The 21,099-nt window shown below is 46.1% G+C and overlaps 1 protein-coding gene across 6 annotated transcripts in view; it reads left to right on the top strand.

The window, feature by feature from the left end:
- The window catches only part of LOC106580148 (cotranscriptional regulator ARB2A homolog), a 200,619-nt gene that overhangs the window by 93,696 nt on the left and 85,824 nt on the right, over positions 1-21,099 (top strand). For all 6 annotated transcript variants that reach the window (XM_014160887.3, XM_014160885.3, XM_014160886.3 and 3 more), the window contains exon 8: positions 4,425-4,544. In XM_014160887.3, the coding sequence (XP_014016362.1) occupies positions 4,425-4,544 (120 nt within the window). The remainder of the gene's footprint in view (positions 1-4,424; positions 4,545-21,099) is intronic.

Here is a 21,099-nt window from a genome sequence, read left to right as displayed (position 1 = left end):
GGGTCGTCTTCCCTAGCTCCCTCCTGACATTGGCTTGGATCTCACCCGGTGGACCAGATGGAAAGAGATGCTCTGCACCGTGTCATTGTCCAGTTGTAGTTCATTAACCAGGAATGTTTTCAGTGTGTCTTCCACATTTTCTTCTGGCTTTTCAGCTATTCCACTCAAGATAAGATTGTTGATCGGGTAGTTAGGTGCAGGATTTTCTCCTTCATTTGGAAGTTTACACTAGTGATGACTTCCGCAGTTGTTTGTACACCTTTCACAGTTTTCTTCAATACATCAGTGTCCTTTGTGTATGCCTCCAATAAAAATGCTTGTGAAATACACCGGGTTTTTTTTCAACTCTTTCAGATCTTCTATGAGGTTTTCCAGCCGGTCCAACAACACAAGCTTGTTTAGTTTTGCGTCAATGGAAGCAAGTAGTTCCTGGTTAGGTGGCGGGGATGGGGGAGAATCTGAAGCGCTGTCAAGTGACCATATAGGTCACTTAGCTGGTTGCGCTGAGCCCCGTTCCCTCAATTTCTCTCTGGATTCCAACTTGAGTTCAAACGCCCGTATCGTGGACAGGCATGTGTGGTATCCAGTGTTGCTTTGAGTTAGAGGCATGTTTGTTGATTGTTTTACAAACTAAAAAGTTCAAGTGGTGTGGCTACTATTGATATTAAGCATCTAGTTTAGAAGTTTAAAAAAAAAGCCTGCTTTTGTTACAAACCTAGCACACCACTTCACAACCGAGCGTGCTTAGCCGAGCATGCCCAATGCATGAGCAGCTGAACTTATTTAGGTTTGAACTTATTTAGGTTTGAACTTATTTAGGCTTGAACTTATTTAGGCTTGAACTTATTTAGGTTTGAACTTATTTAGGCTTGAACTTATTTAGGCTTGAACTTATTTAGGCTTGAACTTATTTAGGCTTGAACTTATTTAGGCTTGAACTTATTTAGGCTTGAACTTATTTAGGTTTGAACTTATTTAGGTTTGAACTTATTTAGGTTTGAACTTATTTAGGCTTGAACTTATTTAGGCTTGAACTTATTTAGGCTTGAACTTATTTAGGCTTGAACTTATTTAGGCTTGCCATAACAAAAGGATTGAATACGTATTAGACCAGGACATTTCAGCTTTTTTTATAACTTGTCAATATTTCTAAAAACATAATTCCACTTTGACATTATGGGGTATTGTGTGTAGATTCGTGACACAAAATCTGAATTTAATACATTTAAAATTCAGGCTGTAACACAACAAAATCTGGAAAAAATCAAGGGCTGTGAATACTTTCTGAAGCACTGTACACTTATCTATTATCCATAATCACCTGCTTACAGTCCCTCACTGCGTGCTACCTCCCTGAGTGTTATCTCACAAACCTTTCACTGTCACACAGTACAATGTGTGGAGCTCTCGGCGTTGTGTGCGTTTGTATTAATTAGCTGGATACCGTGCGAGCTGTCTGTTTCCAGACTGGTTAGGGTAGGACTAAGTTTGAGTGACACTAAACACAAGGCAAACTGTGTGTCTGGGTTTTCAAGACTAGTGTATCAGCCCAGTGTTCCTCACTGATTACTGACACCAGCACAGAGCAGAGAGAGAGAGGAGCTGTCAACCTGCCCAGTTAGCTAGCGCTGAGACAATCACTCAACACTACACCACATCTCTCTGCCTCTCCTCCTCTCTTCCGCTATCCACTCCATCACTCCTTTTACCTCTTTCTACTTTCCTTTTTACTAATCCAGAGCCATGCGAGGGAAATTGAGATACAGGTCCACTCTAGCTGAACAGATCGGGTGTTTTGAAAGGCTTTGGCGTGTGGTGCAAAACGAGACATGATCAACACAGGGCAATGAATGAATTCAAATCAAAGATAAGCAACAGGAATGTACAGATATATGCATACATGCATATAGGCCATTTAAAAAAAAAAAGGCCTATATGCATATATCTTTACATTCCTGTTGCTTATCTTTGATTTGCATTAATTAATTGCCCTGTGTTGATCACAGTTGAATTATTTTGTATTATTTTTTTACCTTTATTTAACTAGGCAAGTCAGTTAAGAACAAATTATTATTTACAATGACGGCCTAGGAACAGTGGGTTAACTGCTTTGTTCAGGGGCAGAACGACGGATTTTTACCTTGTCAGCTCGTGGATTCGATCAAGCAACCTTTCGGTTACTGGCCCAACGCTCCAACCACTAGGCTACCTGCCGCCCCATATCCATAGTGTGTTTTTAGTTCTTCAGTCCTGGAGTGTTTAATTGGTATGGTAACAGTTGGACAGCTCACTGGAAGTCTGAGAGGGTCCTCCATATTGTACATTCTAGAGGGACTCTATGTATTGTTGGCCACCGTCAACAGTGCCACAATCAATCCGCGCACGCACGCACACTCCAAAACGCCAGTGACATTCATCACTTGAAGATGCTGGCAACAGGTGATCAGTGGGGAATCTATACGACCTGGCACACACACATCGGAGGACCTGGGGGGAAATGGAAAATAAGTGAAATAAAAAATATAAACTAAACGGGCAGGCGTGTGACAGGAAGCTAGTCTCTGAGGGCGGCCCGCTTCGCAGGAGCTAATTAACCCCGGAAAATAATTACATCAATATGCAAATGAGTGTTTAGATAATGCAACGTGCTATCGGGCCAGATAGTCAATCAGGGGAGGTGGGTGGGCGTGCGGAGCCGTGTGGCGCGATGGGGCCAGGTGTCGGGGCTCTGCGCTCGGGCGATAAGGGGAGACGCTACCTGGTTGCCATGGCCACCACGCCGCTGCGGTCACAGCGGTACCGCGCCGCTGCTAGAGCTCTAAACAAACCAAATCGAATGTGAAGCAGGCGGAAACTGGACCTCACAGAGCACTCCTTCACACACAGCACAGCGCCTAGCCATTTAAAGACCCTGGTGCTTTTGTCCATCTATTTTGCTCCTTCCTTCGACTCCGTTATTGACACTGAATATTAAGACGAATAACACATGGTTTAGACAGGAGGGATATTCAGAAGGTATGTGTGTAAGTCCACGCGACCAGCTCACAGTAGGGTCAGGTGAAGAGAGGGAGAACAGGTGGTATAGTTGGAGGGAGGGTGGGGGAGGAAGTGATTATGAAACAGAGCCCTGTAGATGAAGGGTGACACAGAGAAGGAGAGGAGGGCTTCAAAGGACTTTGATGTCACAGGCCTTCAGGCAGCCAACTCTGCCCCCCCCCCCCCCCTCCTCCTCCACCCGCAGTTGATCAGGGTGGGGCAGGGCGCAGCATTACCCGCTGTTGCATCACCCTCCGTAGAGTCTGTATCTGAACCCAGCCGCCCTCCCTCCCCATCTCATTATGCCAGCAAACATAAACAAGCTGATGGGTTCATTTACTGTACCTCCACACGCACACACTTACGTGCACACACAGTCGCCCCCAGCAAAATAACAACACCCTAACAACAACGAGATTGAAAAGTGTACTTTTGTCTGTTTTTAATATTCAAAGCTTGGGTGTGAGTGGGTGTAAGGCTGTGTCATCAGTGAAATAACAGAGCATCTTTCCCTGACGTCTATGAAACAGCCATTGCCTCGGATAAACCACTAGATCCCTCAGTCACAGCATAGTATCCAACAGTCTCTCCAGACATTTAGTCTAAGTGGGCATGAAGCTTTGTTACTTTTTACCCCTGTGAGTAAATACCATGCAGGCAGCTTAACCAGACTGTTTTTGCTCTGAAATGGCTTTGGAGTGGCTTCACCGATTGACAGAAAGGGTATTTATTTGGGAATCGATTATCTAGCCTGCTGAGGGTGGATGGAGAATGACACAAACAATTGCACTTAGTGATGCTCCATTAAAATACAACCCACGTGGGTGTACTTTATGGTCAGACATATCCATGGTGTGTACTATGTGTGGGTGTAGGTGTGTGTGCGTCCTCTCTGTTGTTCCCTCCCCTGACCTTCCCCTGTGTTTGCCCATTACGCCTTTACTGCCGTATAGATGCTCCATCGATCCAGGCACAAATTAAGATTTAAACGTTACGTCATGCGACCTATCGAGTTTTACATTTAGGGCATTTGCAATATGCAAGACTTATTGATCCACCGAGCAGTCAGTGTTTATAAAACACGCGCAGCGCTTTTTCATTTTTTTCCTGGAGGCCTACATGCTAACTGTGACAGAACTTTCTCTCCCTGAGTTTCACTCTCCCTTGTTCTCTATTTACGTCTCTCAGAGTTAGTTTACTTTTTAACTCGGATCTTTCTCCCGCTTCTTTTCACTGTGTATAGCACACTGACACTGTCTTTCTCAACCCTTCTTCAATCTCTCTCGCTGACGCCGTTATAACTCTCTCCGATGTGTTTTTTTTGTCGTTGTGTCTTTTCTTTTTGTTTTTTTGGGGGTGTAACGTGAAGTTCCGTCCTTGTGTTCCAGGAAAACGGCTCCCCCGAGGAACACGTGCTCTACGCGTGGGACCACTTTGTGTCCAAAGCCGCCGCCAGGAACGTCTTTGTCGTGGCGCACAGCTACGGAGGCCTGTCGCTGGTGGAGCTGGTGAGTTGTTGCTTTCTTTCCTCTGCCCCCCCCCCAATCCCTCCCCCGGCATACTACCTCTGGGACAGTCAGCCGATGTGGTAGCGTGTGAAATGCGGTGGGATGATTAAAAATAAATAACGTTTAGTTTCTTTGAGAAAGTGCTGCTTCTATAAACAAGCCAGTTCATCCCTGTCCTAGGGCGCAATCCACTTCCTCTCCTCCGCACAACAAGACGGAGCGAGAGAACGAGAGGGAGAAAACGGAGAGAGAACTAGAAAAATAAACAAGGGTTCTATTAAACCACGCTGCGGAGCATGCAAAACTGCAAGTTGTGGGAGAGGAGAGAGAAGGTGGTGGGGGGGGGGGGGTCTCTGTTGCATCTGTGTGTCTTTCTAGTGTTGAGAGTCTATAATTAAGTCTAGCCTATATTTTTATAGTGTTGAGCTTATATGTACCTCTCAGTGTTGGGTCTCTCAGTGTTTATTATTGGCAGCCTGAACGGTGGGCTCTAGGCTAGGTGCTAGGCTCACAGGGCTCTCTCTCCTTCTGTCCCTCTCTGCAGTGCTCAGATAGCTAGGCTAGGCTAGGTGCTAGGCTCACAGGGCTCTCTCTCCTTCTGTCCCTCTCTGCAGTGCTCAGATAGCTAGGCTAGGCTAGGTGCTAGGCTCACAGGGCTCTCTCTCCTTCTGTCCCTCTCTGCAGTGCTCAGATAGCTAGGCTAGGCTAGGTGCTAGGCTCACAGGGCTCTCTCTCCTTCTGTCCCTCTCTGCAGTGCTCAGATAGCTAGGCTAGGTGCTAGGCTCACAGGGCTCTCTCTCCTTCTGTCCCTCTCTGCAGTGCTCAGATAGCTAGGCTAGGCTAGGTGCTAGGCTCACAGGGCTCTCTCTCCTTCTGTCCCTCTCTGCAGTGCTCAGATAGCTAGGCTAGGTGGTAAGTGCGCTAGGCTCACACAGCGCTCTCTTTCTCTCTGACAGCTGGTGCAGGAGCCTGGTGGTGATCATAGCTCTTTGATCTGTTGGATTTACTGGTAGACTCTCCATGAACCCACGTTATTTAAAGCATCTCTTTCCTCTGCTTTTGCAGAGGGGGAGGGGAGCGGAGGGGAGGTGAGGAGAAGGGGGGGGGGGGGGTACTTGTCCCACTGGTAATTCCAGGAATATATATTGTTTCTCCTGTAAACCTACTCTATTTTTGTTTTGTATTTTGTCATTTTAATTTGCCTGCTAAATATTCATGCGGTGTTTTGTCCGTGACAGCCATCCTCCCCCGGCTCTGTGTCTGCCAAGGATGGTGCACTCACTCACTCACTCACTCACTCACTCACTCACTCACTCACTCACTCACTCACTCACTCACTCACTCACTCACTCACTCACTCACTCTGATAGTCTGATAGATCTCCCTGTCTGGCCAGAGTGTGTGTCTGTCTCTGTCTGTCTCTGTCTCTGTTTCTGTCTCTTTGTCTGTCTCTCTCTCTCTCGTGTTTAAATATGTGTGATTTTTCCCTATCACCTGGGTCTCTACCTTGTGCCTGTGGCCTGTGACAAAGGTGTCATAGCTCCCTCACTCCTCTTTCCCGCACCCCAACCCTCACCCTCTCTGGACTAGTCATGACTCCTGACCCCTAGGGGGCATAGGGGCCAGCTAGCCTCGGAGCTAAGGGTCAGCTATCCCACCAAGACCCCCAGGCCAGACAGCCCTCCCTCCCTCGCCAAGCTATCCCCCGATAGCCCCACTCCACCTGCACTGACATTGGTAAGCAGGTAGCGGTTAAGAGCGCTGGTAAATAAAAGATTGCTGGTTTGAATCCTAGAGCTGACTACTTGAAAAATCTGTTGATGCGGCCTTGAGCAAGGCACTTAACCCTTAATTGCTACTGTACGTCGCCATGGATAAGAGCATCTAGTAAAATGTTAATGTATGGGCTGGGGAGTACAGCCATATCCCCTGCTCTTCCCCACTGGGATCTAGCTTCATAGGGAGCAATGATCAGGTTTTTGTGTTGCTGGACCTTTTTCCACAATATCCTGTAAATTAACTAACCCACAACTGTAATTCAAACATTCACATAAACACTTTAATGTGCGGAGACATGCACACCCCACACACGGAAACAGGGATATATACACACAAGCACTCACATCACACAGACACATTCAACCACCTAATTGAGGAGAAAGTGGCCTGGGGGGGGGGGGGGGGGGGGGGATGTGAGCCTTGCGGGATGAACCATTTGACACACAAGCAGACCCAGAGAAAACAAGCTGTCTCTGGGTTAATTATTGCTCCCTTTTGCAGTTAATAAACACGTTTCTGATCAAGCACATCAAACGATCTGCGATTAATTTCTCCTGCTCTGCTCTGCCCTCCCCTGCTCGCTACCATGTAGCCCCCCCCCCCCCCCCCCCCAGTTTGGAGCGCTCAACTGTTTCATTGCAATTTGATTTATTTTAAAACACTTCATAGTGTGTATAGACTAATTATAGTTACATCAAAGAGTAGCTAAATGCCTTTGAATGGGAGAAGATTGCTGCAGGGAGGAGGATGGCTTTATGTCGGAATCTACCAAGTTTTAATACCGGGAATAATTCATATTTATCCCGAGAGTTCCGGGAAATACAGAAATATGTGGCCAGTTAAAGCATTTAAAACCAAGATATTGTCAATATAGCCAGGGTTCTCCCCAAATAAGATTGTCGCAGCCCCACCTTGTCGGCTTGGCTGCGGCACTATGTAAAGATGTCAGAGCAAGTGAAACTGAGATTTAGTGACTATCTTTGATCGCCAGTGGCATTGTTGTGAATTGACCAACAGGCCGTTCATGAATTCCAAGCGTTATCATGTTCCTCAATTAATTCAGCGCATTTCAGCAGTCTCGATACAGAGTGTGCTCAGGACATAAACAAACGTTGTGACGGCAGTCAAATGAAAAAAAGTCTAAATGACCTTTGTTGTTAATCTTGCTAGATAACCTCCTTCAACAAATGACCAAATATGTCCTATTCAGCTAAATTTAGTTGATGATTATACAGATAGCAGATCAGTTCATGAATAACGGGGTGACGAAGAGTGCAAATAGTTTAAATATCAAGGTATCTTTATCTGTTTTAAAAATATAAATTTCTACTCTCATACCTTTTGTTGAGCACACATTCTCTACCGAAGCGCACATATGGGCAGCAATACGAGACAGCGCAGAGAAGCGGGGGAAATGTTATAGCCATATTATGACATGCATAGGCGAGACGTGCTTTGATATAATGCAACCTATGGATTAGAGAATAAAGTTAGGAATTTTCATGCGAGTCAGGATTTGGGGTTTCAGTGGGATTGGGACTAAATAGGACAATAGCATAGACTCTAGGACAGGAGAAGACAGCATTTTCCCCCATGCCTCTCTGCACTGTTATCAAATCAAATTGTATTAGTCACATGCGCCGAGTACAACAGTTGTAGACCTTACAGTGAAATGCTTACTTAACAGTTCTTAACTGACAATGCAGTTTAAAAAAATATATGTATAAGAATAAGAGATAAAAGTAACAAGTATTTAAAGAGCAGCAGTAAAAAATAACAGTATATACAGGGGGGTACTGGTGCAGAGTCAATGTGTGGGGGGGCACCGGTTAGTTGAGGTAGTATGTACATGTACAGTTGAAGTCGGAAGTTTACATACACCTTAGCCAAATACATTTAAACTCAGTTTTCCACTTCCTGTTTTCCAATTCCTGCCATTTAATCCTTGTAAAAATTCCCTGTTTTAGGTCAGTTAGGATCACCACTTTATTTGAAGAATGTGAAATGTCAGAATAATAGTAGAGAGAATGATTTATTTCATATTTTCTTTCTTTCATCACATTCCCAGTGGGTCATAAGTTTACATACACTCAATTAGCATTTGGTAGCATTGCCTTTAAATTGTTTAACTTGGGTCAAACATTTCGGGTAGCCTTCCACAAGCTTCCCACAATAAGTTGGGTGAATTTTGGCCTATTTCTCCTGACAGAACTGGTGTAACTGAGTCAGGTTTGTAGGCCTCCTTGCTCACACACGCTTTTTCAGTTCTGCCCACAACTTTTCTATAGGATTGAGGTCAGGGCTTTGGGATGGCCACTTCAATACCTTGACTTTGTTGTCCTTAAGCCATTTTGCCACAACTTTGGAAGTATGCTTGGGGTCATTGTCCATTTGGAAGACCCATTTACAACCAAGCTTTAACTTCCCGACTGATGTCTTGAGATGTTGCTTCAATATATCCACATAGTTTTCCTTGCCATCTATTTTGTGGAGTGTACCAGTCCTTCCTGCAGCAAAGCACCCCCACAACATGATGCTGCCACCCCTGTGCTTCACGGTTGGTATGGTGTTCTTCGGCTTGCAAGCCTCCCCCTTTTTTCCTCTAAACATAACAACGGTCATTATGGCCAAACAGTTCTATTTTTGTTTCATCAGACCAGGACATTTCTTCAAAAAGTGGCTTCTTCCTTGCTGAGCGGCCTTTCAGGTTATGTCGATATAGGACTCGTTTTACTGTGGATATAGATACTTTTGTACCTGTTTCCTCCAGCATCTTCACAAGGTCCTTTGCTGTTTTTCTGGCATTGATTTGCACTTTTCGCACCAAAGTACTTTCATCTCTAGGAGACAGAACACGTCTCCTTCCTGAGCGGTATGACGGCTGCGTGGTCCCATGGTCTTCATACTTGCGTACTATTGTTTGTACAGATGAATGTGGTACCTTCAGGTGTTTGGAAATTGCTCCCAAGGATGAACCAGACTTGTGGAGGTCAACAATTTGTTTTCTGAGGTCGTGGCTAATTTCTTTTGATTTTCCCATGATGTCAAGCAAATAGGCACTGAGTTTGAAGGTCGGCCTTGAAATACATCCACAGGTACACCTTCAATTGACTCAGAGGATGTCAATTAGCCTATCAGAAGCTTCTAAAGCCATGACATCAGTTTCTGGAATTTTCCAAGCTGTTTATAGGCACAGTCAACTTAGTGTATGTAAACTTCTGACCCACTGGAATTGTGATACAGTGAATTATAAATGAAATAATCTGTCTGTAAACAATTGTTGGAAAAATTACTTGTGTCATGCACAAAGTAGATGTCCTAACTGACTTGCCAAAACTATAGTTTGTTGACAAGAAATTTGTGGAGTGGTTGGAAAACTAGTTTTAATGACTCCAACCTAAGTGTATGTAAACTTCCAACTTCAACTGTAGCTAGAGTTAATTAAAGTGACTGCATAGATGACAACAGAGAGTGGCAGTGGTGTGGAGAGGGGATGGGGCAATGCGAGTAGTCTGGGTAGCCATTTGACTAGATGTTTAGGAGTCTTATAACTTGGGGGTAGAATCTGTTTAGAAGCCTCTTGGACCTAGACTTGGCGCTCCGGTACCGCTTGCTGTGTGGTAGCAGAGAGAACAGTCTATGACTAGAGTGGCTGGAGTCTTTAACAATTTTTAGGGCCTTCCTCTGACACCGCCTGGTATAGAGGTCCTGGATGGCAGAAAGCTTGGCCCCAGTGATGTACTGTGCCGCTCGCACTACCCTCTGTATTGGCTTGCGGTCGGAGGCCGAGCAGTTGCCATACCAGGCAGTGATGCTACCAGTCAGGATGGAGCAGCTGTAGAACCTTTTGAGGATCTGAGGACCCATGCCAAAACTTAACAGACTTCATGTCTGTGACAGAGATGCCTATGTAGTGAATTGTGCATAGACCTATCAAATTTGTGACTGTCTGAAGAGTCACAATGACAACTCAAAGAGGCACACGTTATTTTATAGGCTATACTGTAGGGTTTCCTGTAGGGTTCGGGTCGCGTATGCAGTCTGGCAGTGTCAATTATGCGTGTGCTTTGATTCACTTTGTGTGAAGTAAGTATGTGAGATTAAAGGCTTCCATGCGACAACCTGTTTGGATAATGTGCTATTTTGTTTTTTGCTAATCTGAGGTATTTTGTGTATTTGCATTAGTGGCGACATTGGGGGGAAATGTAATTTCCCGGGTCTTGTGAAGAGTGCTCCCGGGACAGTCTCAGGATCCTGGTTACCCATGTTAATCCCTACGTTGGAGTGAATAGTAGCCTTCTCCGTCCCTCCTCTCTTTCTCTCTCTCTATCCTCTCTGCGTCTCTTTTGCTCTATCAAACCCAACCCCATCTCTCTCTCCGTTTTCTTTCCTTCTCCCGGTCCTTCTTTCTCACAACTCTCCCTCGCTCTTTTTTTTCCTCTCCTGTCCTCTCTCTCTCCTTCTCTCTCGCTCTCTCTCTGTCTGTAGGACTTGTGCTTGGCTTTAAAGCTCCAGTCTGTGATTGGTGAATACATTTTTGGATTTTAAATTGATGACACACTCATAGGTTCTTGAAGAATATAACTTATTAATGCCTCATGAGCTTAGTTCAACTGTTGTACCCCCATCAGAACCCAAAATATAAAAAAATGTTACTCCAATGTTTGTAAACGATGTAATTGTAAACAAACGAGCTATACTTGCGAACATTATAAAAAGTTTAAGTTAAACTGTTTTCTCCATCTCGAAATCCACATCAGGCAATTCAAATTGTTGATTAACTTGCACGTGAAAGAGTTAGCCAATTAAAATTGTCGACGTAGTTGGACGTGATCCAACACTTGTTCATTGAAGCCAAAGATTTTTCCTCGTCCTCTCTGTGAAAGCGTTCTGATAATCAAAGCAACTAGATCATGTGTTTGACTGACTGGTCATTTACAGGTAACTGCTAAAATAATGGATCACCAGCATAAAGTGTCTTTATAGGGCGATGGGCCGCCACGAGCCAGAACAGCTTCAATGCACCTTGGCATAGATTCTATAAGTGTCTGGGACTCCATTGGAGGGATGCGACAGCTATTCTTCCATGAGAAATTCCATCATTTGGTGTTTTGTTGATGGTGGTGGAAAACACTGTCTCAGGCACTGCTCCACAATCTCCTATAAGTGTTCAATTGTGTTGAGATCTGTTGACTGAGACAACCATGGTATATGGTTTGCATCGTTTTCATGCATCTCAAACCATTGGGACCACTCGTGCCCTGTGGATGGGGGCATTTTCATCCTATGGGGTCATTGCCATGGTAGCCAAAATCAAGGCCTGCTCAGAATTGTAGATCTGACCCTAACCATGACGGGATTTTAATTGCTTAATTAACTCAGGAACCACACATGTGTGGAATAATCTGCTTTCAATATACTTTTTATCCGTCGTTTACTCAAGTGTTTCCATTATTTTGGCAGTGACCTGTAGGTCCCAGTGTAGAGCGCCTAGATGATATGTATACCCCTGACGTCCATTTCCTACCAGTACCAGCCAAGCCCATTCAAAAGGCACCGATAGGATGTCAGGGACCAGCTATCCTTTGTGCATACACACACACACACACACACACGCATGCACGCATACACACACACACACACACACACACACACACACACACACACACACACACACACACACACACACACACATACCAATAACAGCCATTGTGTGCCCTGCCAGCATGCCTGTCTGTCTTTCAGTCTATCTGTCTGCCTGTCTCCCTGCCTGCCTGCTTGCCTTCCTGCCTCCCTACCCTCCTAGTTGCCTGTCTGCCTGCGCTCCCCTTTTCATCTTCCTCTGTTGCCAGGGGTGCGGAGGGGGAGGCGCGGCGCGCAGGGGGGGTGGGGGGTGTCTAACCCGCTGTAACCTTCCCGCTCCCGCAGTGAAAAGGAGCATGGTTATTGGACAAGATGGAGCCGTGTTATATAAGGGCTTATGTAAGAATGCATCTGTCTCCCAATACGCAAATGTGTGGGTGCCAACCAACTGTCCCACCATCTCCACCTCACCACAGAACATACAGAATGTGTAGGTCTATTCACACACACACACACACACACACACACACACACACACACACACACACACACACACACACACGTGTTTGTGCCTGTGTATGTGGTGTGCTGTATTTACAGTATATCGGTTCTGTGTGTATTTTTCTCTGCGGGGAATATGGATCTTTTTCTTTTACTGTATCTCTTCCCTCTCTGTTTCCGTACGTAGGTAGTCTCAGATGTGAGCAGATGTCGTGTTGTTTGATGAGGGCTGAGAAGGACGGGTTGTGGAGAAAAGGTTGGAGGACATGCATTCCCTATGGACTCTCAGTGGGTGGATGAGATGCTAGGAGTTAGATGATGATGGTGGCTGCGGTGGGAGAGCTATTTCCAGACCATGTCCCATCACCGTTTTGGTGGAGAGACAAGCGTGACTTTGGCCGGATGCCGGACTTGACAAACACCAAGAGATCGTTCTCTTGCATTGATGTTAATGTGCGTATCGGGTCAGGATTTGGGTCTATCCCTGGAGCTTTTCAGAGAACTCTCATTCTTTCGGCTCTGGTGTCAAGTTCTCTGGGACTTCAGTGGCTTCTGCCTCAGTCTGTCCTCCTCCTCTTTCTCTTCCTCCTGCCTCTCTCCAGCCGCTGTACTGCTGGCCCATAGTGACCCTGAGGCCAGTTCTGCTCAGCTCCTCTCTGCCCCCCCCCCCCCGGCACCAGACCTCAGTCTGAACACATGGTGTAGTGGCAACATCATGCCAACCGGCTAGCTCTCCTGTGGCGCGCCACTGGACAAGTTACGAATATGTTCCTATAGCCTACACAATATGAAGAAATGTATGCGCTCACTACTGTAAGTCACTCTGGATAAGACTGTCTGCTAAATAACTAAAATGTAAATGTAAAAATCCCTCTCTTTCTTTCTCTCTCTCTCTCTCTCTCTCTCTCTCTCCCAGCCCCCTGCCATCACTGTCAAACCCTACTGCTTTCCTCAAAACCCAAACACAACCTCCAACTTATTTCTAGCTCTCGCCCCGATCTCCAACACCAAGAGCCAGATTCTGCTGTTTCTCAGTGTCCTGTATTCACCACGGTCAAATCAACTCATTTAAGAAAATCATCCCAATGCCAAGACATCCAGACATAAAACCTCCCATATCCCCGTCCGGTAGTGTATTCACACCCTTTCCTCTGAAAGTCTGACTAGTTTAGTGTAGTAGGCTTTTTTTTCTTCCTGTCTCAAGGTTTTACGTAGCTGGCGGGGTGCAGTGGGAGTCTCTCTCTCTCGCTCTATTTCTCTCTCGTTGCCTCTCTCTCTCTCTCTCTCTCTCTCTCTCTCTCTCTCTCTCTCTCTCTCTCTCTCTCTCTCTCTCTCTCTGTCTCTCTGTCTCTGTCTGTCTCTGTCTCTCTGCCTGTGTGTCAGCCGTAGCGCTAGCCTGGAGAAGCCGGTCTGTATCGTCCAGAGCAGAGCGGCAGTGTTGAGTCAGGCGTGCGTGTTGAGGTGTGCTATCAGTGGCACATTAGGGAGGAGAGAGTGAGAGGCAATGATAAATGGAGGGGGACACTAGCCGAAATTAGTGGAGCTGTATGCAAAGCGCCCCGTTTTTGTTTGATGTGAAACAAAAGGACCACCATGATAAAAGTGCCTGACAGCAAGACAGCAGCCCCTCAGCTGAAGACACGCAGCCCTGTGTGTGTGTGTGTGTGTGTGTGTGTGTGTGTGTGTGTGTGTGTCAACTATATTATTATTCTATAATTCCCTATGCATGCTTTGTGTCTGCTGTATTATAGAGCTGAAATACAGACATCTAATTTCTATCTCTTGATGAATAGTCTCAGAGAGTCTCCCTCCCCTCTTAGGCTAAATTGGACTGTTTAAATGTCCTGGCTACAAACCTGATTTTATTTGAATTGATTTGTTTGTTTCTGAAAGAAACCTCAATACCTGGAGTGGCTTGCTAGATTGATAGACCAAGGCCTTTCTTCCACACAACACATTGTACCCCCACTGAAACCTTCTATCAGACACCCAGCGTGATTATGTACAAATGGCTTTCATTGGCCATCCATTTCAAAGCACCACTGCCCCTGCGTTGTGACAAGACGTAGCAAGACGACGGTCTCTGAAATGACGGCTGCTTATCCGTCTGAAAGAGATGCTCACACAATAGCCTTTGTGATCATTTCCCCTCGATAGTCTGCCGTTATGTTCACTTTTTGTCGTTTTGTTTATTCCCGCAATCATTTTTGGTTATTAGATTACAATTTTTGACGAGTTTGTGAAGTGTATCTCTCTGTGCTGACGCCTGAGCGCAGCTCGATTCGCGGGCGATTGTTAAGTTGGTTGTCTTAAGATGCGCGTGCCTACTATCTGATATCTCTTTGCTGCTGAAAAGGGTTATACATAAGGACTGTCTAGACAGACTGACCCTCTCCTAAGAGCAGACCAGATGAATCAGCCACATATCTCCTCTCTAACCTCAGCTGGGTCTGTTATCCACCGTGTCGTGTCCTCAACCCAATAGGGTACAGTATGTAGTGTCCTACTTCTGTCTCTCTATCGCTCTTATTTCTATAGTTCATGTCCCTTACATTCTACATTGAGCAAAGAATATAAACGCAACATGTAAAGTGCCGGTCCCATGTTTCATGAGCTGAAATAAAAGATCCCAGAAATGTTCCATATGGGTAAAAAGCGTATATCTCTCAAATTGTGTGCGTACATTTTACAGTGAAGAGGAGTGGGACAACATTCCACAGGCCACAATCAACAGCCTGATCAACTCTATGTGAAGGAGATGTGACACGGTGCACGAGGCAAATGGGGACTGGTTTTCTGAACTATGCCCCTACCTTTTTTTTGAAGGTACAGTACAAAGTATGTTGACACGTCGAACATATCATTCCAAAATCTAAAAAGTTGGTCCCCCCTTTGCTGCTATAACAGCCTCCGCTCTTCTGGGAAGGCTTTCCACTAGATGTTGGAGCATTGCTGCGGGGACTTGCTTCCATTCAGCCACAAGAGCATTAGTGAAGTTGGGCACTGATGTTGGGTGATTAGGCCTGGCTCAAGAGTCGACGTTCCCATTCATCCCAATGGTGTTGAATGGGGTTCAGGGCTTTGCAGGCCAGTCAAGTTTTTCCACACCGATCTCGACAAACCATTTCTGTATGGACCTCGCTTTGTGCACAGGGGTATTGTCGTGCTGAAACAGGAAAGGGCCTTCCCCAAACTGTTGCCACAAAGTTGGAAACACAGAATCGTCTAGAATGTCATTGTATGCTGTAGCGTTAAGATTTCCCTTCACTGAAACTAAGGGGCCTAGCCCGAAACATGAAAAACAGCCCTATACCATTATTCCTACTCCACCAAACTTTACAGTTGGCATTATGCATTGGGGCAGGTAGCGTTCTCCTGGCATCCGCCAAACCCAGATTCGTCCGTCGAACTAACCAGGTGGTGAAGCGTGATTCATCACTCCAGAGAACTAGCTTCCACTGGTCCAGAGTCCAATGGCGGCAAGCTTTACACCACTCCTGCCAATGCTTGGCATTGCGCTTGGTGATCTTAGGCTTTTGTGCGGCTGCTCAGCCATGGAAACCCATTTCATGAAGATCCCGACGAACAGTTCTTGTGCTGACGTATTTTTCAGAGGTAGTTTGGAACTCAGTAGCGAGTGTTGCAACCAAGGACAGACAATTTTTACGCTCTACTCACTTCAGCACTCGTCGGTCCCGTTCTGTGAGCTTGTGTGGCCTACCACTTCGCGGCTGAGCGAAGTGTGCGTGCGTGCGCGCGCGCGTTTTTGTGGTTGTACCATATGTTTCTATTATTGAATGTATTCATTATCTCTGAAATAATACAGTGTAGATACATAACAGATATATAGATAACCAAATATAGCATATAGATCATTTCTAGCCAGGGGGCTGTATCAAAATACAATAAACACATCTGCAGTAGAGTAGACTTTTACATCTACTGTGTAATGTATGTTGTCACATGTCCTAAAGAGAATAATGAGCATTTTTTAAGTTGTTTTTCTCCTCTTTTTTTAATTTTATTTTCCTCTTTCCCATCACGCTGTCTTGTGTCGGAGGGTTCAGGGTTTCACCGGGTCGCCTCGGCGACGCACACCGCTCTTCCTCCCCACAAACACACACACACAGATGTTACCATGGCAATATAATTGAAAATCATTATGTCTCCAACACGTATTGTTAAAGTGACTATTCATAATTTTCCTCTTTCACATTTTTTTTGTGGTGTCCTCTTTTATTCCGTTTCTCGCCAAGTGAAAAGGAGAGAAAAATCTATCCATCCTAGCCTGGTTGTGTAAGGCCATTTTTTTCCCCTTCGTTTCTTTTCTCGCCTGCCTTCTTTTTCAGGCCGGTGAAGGAAACCAACCCAGTTTAAGAGTTCACTTGAATCTTAAGGGATTCATCATTACATATTTACTGGCTGTGGATGATATAGCTGTAAGGTTTTACCCGGGCCCATTGATCTACTGCGCATGTTCGCTCCCGAGGTTACGGGACGTGCTTATATTTGCATAAGGCCCTGGGCAAGGTTCTTTTTTAGCATTGATTGGCCTGTCCGTGAGAGCCCGGTGCCTCCTCGCATTGATCATTTTGTTTTTTCCCGGAGACAGTGTTACACAGAGTTCACATCCAACATCATAGACCTGCCGGGGAAAGAGAGGAGGAGAGGAGAGTGAAAACTTTACCAGCAATATCTTGATAAATTGTCACACTCCTTACTCTTCTCCCTCTGACAGTTAGCAGAGTCAATTTCTCTTTCACTCCATCCTCCATCCTCTTTTTGTTTTTTATTTTACCTTTATTTAACTAGGCAAGTCAGTTAAGAACAAATTCTTATTTTCAATGACGGCCTAGGAACAGTGGGTTAACTGCCTTGCCTCTCCCTCCTTCTCCTTCCAGTTACCTCTTCACCCTCTCCCTCCTTCATCTTCTCATATAATGGTGTGTTCAAGCCAATATACTTAATGCACAAAATATACACATATTCATTGGCACGCGCGCACGCGCACACACACACACTCACTCTTCCTCCATTTGAGCCCCACCATACATACAGTACCTGGGTCCCAGAGTATTATCAGCTTCCAGCTAAAATCGAACAGCTTCCACCCCTCCCCTCACCTCCCTTCCAGCCCCCTCCTTCCCTCCATCATCCTCACCCTCTATTTCAACCCTCGCTTTTTAACAATGTGGTGGATGAGAGAAATACTTTTTTTTTTTTCTTTTACCCGGAATCTCCTGTCTTTGCCATGTTTTTTTTTTCTGTCTCCCCACCTCTCTCTCCACCTCTCCCTCCTTTTCTCTCCGTCTCTTCTCAGGTTGAACTCACCGCTGGTGGCGTAGACAGAGCCAAAGTCTTTCTATGCTCTCTTTTTATGTGTACCTGCAAGGTGTCAGAGGGCAACACACACACACACACACACACTGCTCAGGGTGGTCAGGCTGGCGTGGTCTGTGTGTGTGTAGCAGCAGTGGTGGCGGCGTCGGCAGTGGCTAGACTCCCATGCTGCATCTTTCTTTGTTCTGCTTTCCTAGCTGAGCCCGTCGCTTTGTCTCTCTCTCTCTCCCTCGCTCCGCCTCAGAGGTGAACTCTCCCTCTACCACACTGCCTGAGCCCGACCTCCTCTTTCTCTCTCTCTCTCGCTCTCTCTCTCTCTCTCTCTCTCGCTCTCCCCTCTTACTCTCTGCCCTTTTCCCTCCGACTAGTCCTCATTTCCTTCCATCTGGACTGTGAGTGTAACAGTATGTAGTTAGCGATCTGTGTTGTCTTTTAGGTACTTAGGACAGTGGAAAGGTAGACTGCAGAGAGAAGATGGAGGGGTGAGAATGAGCAGAGACAACAGATCGCTCAGACAAATAGCCTGTCTAACGTCTCGCCTTTATCCTAGCATTTTCTATTGGGAATACTACCAATTTCACTGAACCGGAATAGCTACACTGCCATTTAAATACACACCATTGAAAAAGTAAATGGAAGGAAATTGGCCTGGCCCGGTCTTGCAGGTATTGCTCGACGATATCTAAATGTGAGCGATACGAGAGATTTTACCCGTGACTCACAGCTGGCTGAAATAGTAACACAGTAAAATAGTAAAAAGTAGAACAGACAAAATAAGTGGTTGAAAAAAAGATTTCGGGGGGAGGAGGGGCAGATCCCGGTACAAATGTCTGTGACTCAGGGTTGACTCTGCAGCCCTCTCCCAATGTCTCTCTCTCTCTTCTCTACCTCCCTCTTCCCCTCCCTCCCTCGCCTCTCCGCCTGCCTTTCTCTCGCCGTCTCTCTCCATGCCTCTGTGCATTCTACGTTTATTGTAGAGCCTGAACTTTTGAAATTCCAGGTTGACTTTTCCCCTGTATGTTTCTTGGTAGAGGCAACGTGCACACTTTTCACATGCGCTCACAGGGGATGATACTGTCAAGGTAAAGACAGAATATCATACAAGGAAGCTGTCCACAAGTCCGTCTGGCAGTGTGTTCAAATTGTGCTATGTTGTTGTTGTTGTGGAGGTATTATATGCGATGCCGCACCACCCAATACATCAGGAGCCGTGTTTGAATTCTTTACGACATTTCTTTTGCGGGGGTATGTTTAAGTTATGTACCTGCGGTAAAACATATTTAATTTTTAAGTCCGGAAAGCGGACACTGAAAAGAGATGAACTGTTTTATGTGCCATTTTAAGGTTTTATGTGCTGTGAAATATGATGGGGTTGAGAAGCAGCCGAGAGGGAAGGAAGAAATTAAAGAGAGAGGGAGAGAGAACCTCTGCGTCTTTGCCTCCTGGCCTGGAACAGCCTTTGATGTCATAGCTAGCTCGGAGCTGAATGCGGAACTCACCGAGGTGCGGGCCTTGTTTCACGGTGGGAATCTGAGGCTACGCACGGCACTGTCCGTCCCAGGGAAGGGAAGAAAAAAAAACACGGACGCAAACACGTAACCAAGCCACAATGTGTGTGTAATAGAGGAGTGTGAAGTGAGGGGGTGGTGAGATACACAGAGAAAGAGAATCGGACCGACCTGGACCTTTTGCCCTCTTCTTCCTCTCTTTATAGCGTGAGCGTCGCTACGTGCCTCTGTGTTCGTGTGGGTTTATGACTATATGATAGCAGGCTCAAGACTGTGTGCACCTAGAGATGATTTGACGTGTGTCTTTAATTGCACGTGTATGGCACCCTGTGTGTGAGCACATACCTGTGTGTTAGTGTGTACTTTCGCGTGTGCTTGTGTCTTTGCAGGTGCATTTCTGTGTGTTTGGCTTGTCTTGCATATGTGATTGTGTGGGGCCTGTGTAAATGTCCATTCCTCCTGGCTTGTGGCAGTTATTAATGTGTGTGTGTGTGTGTGTGTGTGCGTGTGAGATTGAATCAGTGGTCAGGCCACGCTGGCTTTAGTTATTCAGCCTGTGTCTCTGTGCCTTCTGTATTCAGTTCTTCCTATTAGACGCCTTCACACTCCACCATTCCTCTGGACTCGCTGACATCGGCTTTCATGCATGGCCTGCTACTCCCTCTCTGCCTCGCCTGCCCACATTCTCGCTCTCTCTCCTCTCTCTCTCTCTCTCTCAAGCTGCCTGCCTGCCTGGAACATTAAAAACATCTTGGCTGTGTCAAAAATCTTCTAATACCCCCCCCCCACCCGTTCCTCACCACCCTCAACACTTACTCTACCCCCCCCCCCCCCCCACAAGCCTATCAGATGTGATGCCACATCCCCTGTGACTCAAACCTCTTCACTCCTCTCTCGCTCTCCACCCATCCCTCCTTCCCTCTCTCTTTTTCTATGTTCAGGGAGATGGAAACTTGATTTGGTCTCATTTCTCTTTGATGAAAACACTAGGGGGCACTGCCTGTCCTTTGTTACCTCTCTCTCCCCATTGCAGGTCTGGATAACTGTGTGGTGTGTGTGTGTGTGTGTGTGTGTGTGTGTGGTTAAGGGCGGTTCTCTCGTGTTTGCCGTAGATCAGAATTCACTAATAATACAATTGCCGTTAGGTCTGTGGTGCGGCAGCTAGAAGTGGTGTACAGGTGCATTCTGTGTCTGGTCTGACGCTGAACCCTGGCTAGATGGTGTACAGGTGCATTCTGTGTCTGGTCTGACGCTGAACCCTGGCTCTGAGGTTAATGAAAGTGGCTGGACCAGCGGAGAGGAGAGGAAGGAAAGAAGAGGACAGGGGGACAGCCAGTCCACAGACACTTAGGTTCACCTTCAGCCCTCAGAGGCCACTCTCAGTGACAGGCTCTCATTCCCCTCTCCATCCCCAGGTGTCCATCTCTGTCCCCTGGGTGACACTGTGGGTGACACTGGGTGTCTGTTTGGTGGTCGCCGTGCACACAGAGCTGGCCAGGTCATTAGCAGAGAAAGAGAGAGGCCCGTTAGGCCCGAGGCTAGCGTTACCGCCTGGAACCTGGGTCAGGGCAGGGCAGCTAGCCGAGCCCAGAGAGGAGCACTCCCGAAGAGCACAGAGAGTACAGGCCTTTGTGTTCACTTAGCTAGTTTATCACAATCTATTGAGAAATACCCCACCTGATCTGGCTGTGTGGTGGATATGAATGCATATACTATATATAATTACTGTATGGATTTGATTATCTAATTTGTACATTTTTGGGATATGGCTGTTTTTGTGGCAGATGGTATCAGTGAATTATTGATTTTGGTGGAGTTCTTTTAGGGGGTGGAGAAATCAGAAA

This window comes from Salmo salar, chromosome 20, assembly GCF_965601325.2.
Source record: "Salmo salar chromosome 20, fSalSal1, whole genome shotgun sequence".
NCBI classification, from domain to species: Eukaryota; Metazoa; Chordata; class Actinopteri; order Salmoniformes; family Salmonidae; genus Salmo; species Salmo salar.
The sequence above is the reverse complement of the archived record's forward strand: the minus strand, read 5'-3'. Positions and strand labels throughout refer to the sequence as shown.